Genomic DNA, 4241 nt, shown 5'->3' on the forward strand with positions numbered 1-4241 from the left:
CCTTCTTCCATAAAAACCCTAGACCCACAATACTCGGGCCTCCGTTCCTCCACCCAATCCACCAATCCCCTGAAATGCTCCTCTCTGTCCCCCTCCACCACAATCTCATGAACCAAATCCGAAAGCTCCTCGATTCCCATGGCCTCCACTTCTCCCACTTCCAACGAACCGTAGGGGATGGAAAGCACGTTCCCAAAATAAACATTCATTTCCGGCGAACCTAGTCCCCTCCTGCCGTCCACCACCACGCCCATCCGGGTAACTTCACCCCTCTTTCCACACCGCCCTATAAGCTTCCATAAGTAAGCCGTAAACGCCTCGATCTTAGTCCGCCGCCGCCGGCCTTCAGAGCTCGCGATTGATTGAAGCCGGTTGATTTCGTCAGCGGCGATGTAGTAGAGGCGGTTGATGGCTTGCGGTTCAGGTTTCTCGATTTCTGGTGGTGGTGGCGGCGGGAGCTGGGAGATGGGGACATACAACCGGTCAAATTTGAATTTTGGTTCGAGCAAACCGGATTTGGTGGACCGGCCGGGATTAAGCAGTGAGCGGTCAAAGATTGGGTCGATCGGTACTTCTTTACAGGCCGCCGTCTCGGCCCATGCTATAAGAAACATGTGAAACGTGTGAGCATCCGATATGCGGTGGTCAAACACACAGCCCAGCACTAACCCCCCGCATTTCATCTCTGTGGCCTATCAATCATTATACATAAAGAAAAAATATTTGAAGATTTTCTCATTTCTTTTACGTGGCCTATCAAGAAAAAATATTTGAAGATTTTCTCATTTCTTTTATATATAATAATCTAGAAAATAAAAAAAATGATAATGAAACCTGAACAGTAAGAACGCTGTGTTCATCTTTCTTGGGGACCAGCTTCCGCTCAACACTTCCATCGACATCATAAAAATCTACCTGATGGAGCTCCACATCCGCGCAAGCCTCAATGAACTCCACGCCCCGATTATTACACAGCAACTCCGGCTCGCCGGCGGCGTTCTCCACCACCTTGCCTGCGAGGGGGTAGTAGACGAGCAACACCTTGGCAAGGGAAGACTTGAGCTTGGCGACGAGGGAGGCGAAATTGCTGGCAGGGATAAGTAAAGGAGGCGGCTTTTTGAAGCAGAAGAAGACTCCGACTTCTAAAGGAGGAAGAAGAAGGTCGAGGTTAGAGAGAGGAAGCAAATGTTCCTCCCGCGATTGGCCTTCTGCTGCGATTAGCTCTTTGTGGCTAATCTTAATGCTGTATTTCTCCGCCGTGTTTCCCTCCATTTTCTTGTTTTTTTTGCTTTAATTTGTTGTTAGAATGGGATTCGTTAGCTCCTATTTATAATAGGGATTGGATTAACGTAGAGATGAGGATTCAACACCTCATATATATATATATATATATATTGATGTTTTTGCTCAACATTCTTATAATGGTTGGCTCAAATTCCAATGTCATTTTAGCTTGACAAGTTTGGGTGTGGTTCATGCAGTCGTCTTCGTCGAATTTGGTCATACTTACTTTGACTTGAATGTCAGCATTTCGTTGGATAAATGTGTTTCTTGGTTTTCTGTCGATGAGTCCTTCTTTGTTTTCATTTCTCCTTTCTGGACCTTTTGATCTTCCCATGATAAGTGTTGACGCATTTTTCATGTAGGAGATGACATTTGTGTCGTTTTGTCTCGAGTTTGTAGGAGCATCGGGCAAATATATAAGACTAAACTAACTATTGCCTTCTCTTTCTGTGCGTACGCATGTATGTATATAGAACAAAATATAATAACTTTATATAATTTAAATTGAATATTGTTTAATAAAATTGGATCTTGAAATTAAAAGACTTCAAGTGTTTTACAGTGTATAATAATTATTATGAAATCATTACCTTTAAATTATTTTGATAATTACAAGTGATTTTTTCAAAGAAATTTTATTGAACTTATCATTTGCATTAAGAGCCTTTCATAATCGACAAATGGCAGTTCAAATACTGGGTAAGAGATTCTAATTAGTGGCTCCTAATTATTTAATATCTTCAGGAAATATGTTTGATTATGAGTTGTGAGATCCCCACTTCTTCATTAGAATTTATTAAGTGAATACCTGCTTTGATATCTGTGTCCATTTTTGATATTTTTCCATTATTTTTCTTATCTATATAAAAAATAATAATTAGAGTCCCCATAATCACACATTTGGTGAATAAATTCTTATATATCATGCCTTAAAATTGAGCATTCAGATCATCTTGTTTGAATTTCTCCTAGTGATTATCTTAATATAGGAAAGCATATATATATTAAAAATTTTATACTTATTAATATCAAATGATATAATATATAAATTTTATATATATATATATATATATATATATATATTTACAACGGATTTATAATCACTTTTATAAAAAAGCTGCAATTGTCGCAAATTGCTTTTATCTAAGCAAAAAAATTATAATTTGAGTTAACTTTTATGACAATATTGCATACATATATTGCATACATACTTTGCATCAAAATTAGCTTAATTATACAAAGATTTATCTATACGAATGATAAAAATTAAGTTAATTGAGGGATAGATCAGTGTGAGAATAATATATTATGTTTATCAAATGAATATTTATAAAGTCTCTTCATCCTTTCAAGTATAAATGCCCTCATGGGACTGGAAAAAAATACTAATAAGAATATAATTTTTTACGGTTCGCATCTTTGTAGGCTCTAGTTTATTCTCTAGAAGAAAATTAATTGATGTTATTATGTATCAGTGGAATTGTGCACCAAAAATGTGTTAGCATTAGTCTTGAGAGAATCTGATGTTTCGATAGAGAAGAAGAACAGACTACACTGACAAGTAGATCAAAATCCACCGACCAGCTATTATCAGCTCGAAAGAACTCCACCTGATGGATCTCGGTCCAATTCACAGTCCCTACCTTCAGCTATCTTGCCCACGAGACCCAAGACTTATCAGCCTGACTGATCAGCTTTGCCTAAAGTACAGATTGGTTGATAGGCACCTCCAACTCGGAAGGACCAACCGACGACATTATTGATCTCATAAGTATTCATTTAAAGTTTTATTATATATTTATGATGACAATTGGTACTTAATGAGTACACGACTTCTTACACTCTCAAAACATTTGTGAACTTTATTTATTATTTTCATAAATGCAATATATTTCTTATAATGATAACTTTTAAGATTGCTTATAATCTTTAGAATTAATCATGATCTAATTTACAATTGAGCTAAACTATTGCATTGTTATTTTTTTGAATGCTTATATGCACTAATTATAATGGTAATGAAATTTGTTAATCTCAATTTTGTTATGTGTATAATATTTTTCTGATTAATTACTATGGTGGCATTTTTTATGTGATATGAATGATTTAGGAGGTATAAATGTAGAAATTGGAGTTTAGTTATTAGAAATGTAAATGCACAAGAATTCAGTGGTATGTTTATAAGTCTTCCTTTCAAAATATATTTACCAACTTCAAAGGAGCTTAAAAAAATATTGTAATTCATTTCCATTCTACATTTTCATAATGGTAAGTATGGTTGTGATTTTAACAAATGAAACTTAATTTTTGTTTAACCAACTTGCAAAGTTTTTGCACGCCCGAGGTCCAGAAAGTAGCACACCCTGACAACACAAGACTTGATAAAATGATGTGAATTTGTTTTGTATTATCAAAATAAAATATTATACACAAGCAATAGCTAGACAAGAAACAAAATATAAATTTTATTTCATTTTATAAATAAGAATACATTAACAATAAATATTGCTTAAGGATAAATAAAAACTGATTGTACATAAAAAACAGTGTCAGCATCGTGTTGGCACCCATTCTTGATGTAGCATATACTGGGTGTCCTTTCTGAGTGACATGGAACTGTATTGGAATCACACGTGGCCTACTGTGACTCGAAGAGCCCTTAGGACCTTTAAGAGAATGCTTTGGGCACTATAATTGGAATGACACGTGGCCTACTGTTGCGTTCATGCTCGAAGACGATTGTTGTCGAGCAGGCATCGCTGTCGATATCCTCCATTTTGATGTTCGTTCCTGCGACACGGGGTTATACCTTGTCAATACAAACACTCTCATGACGTAGACCATTGATGGAATTACTCCACAACGTGTTCATGCCTTAAGTCTAAGGCTTGGATAGACGGATTTCACGTTAGAACTGTTCTTACCCGGTGACACGCATATGGAGCATTTTCTAGAGC

At 36.4% G+C, this 4241-nt stretch overlaps 1 protein-coding gene across 1 annotated transcript; it reads right to left on the reverse strand.

Annotated features, from left to right (window-relative positions):
• Positions 1 to 2: 2 nt before the first annotated feature.
• Positions 3 to 1284, reverse strand: LOC110036467 (hydroxycinnamoyltransferase 1-like; the record flags this gene model as incomplete). The annotated part of the gene is made up of 2 exons (XM_020740916.1): positions 835 to 1284; positions 3 to 692 (listed from the first exon to the last, which is right to left on the reverse strand). Coding segments are annotated over exons 1-2 (1128 nt in total), but the record flags the coding sequence as incomplete, so codon positions are not given.
• Positions 1285 to 4241: the final 2957 nt, after the last annotated feature.

Source organism: Phalaenopsis equestris, unplaced genomic scaffold (genome assembly GCF_001263595.1).
Source record: "Phalaenopsis equestris unplaced genomic scaffold, ASM126359v1 Scaffold207127, whole genome shotgun sequence".
NCBI classification, from domain to species: domain Eukaryota; kingdom Viridiplantae; phylum Streptophyta; class Magnoliopsida; order Asparagales; family Orchidaceae; genus Phalaenopsis; species Phalaenopsis equestris.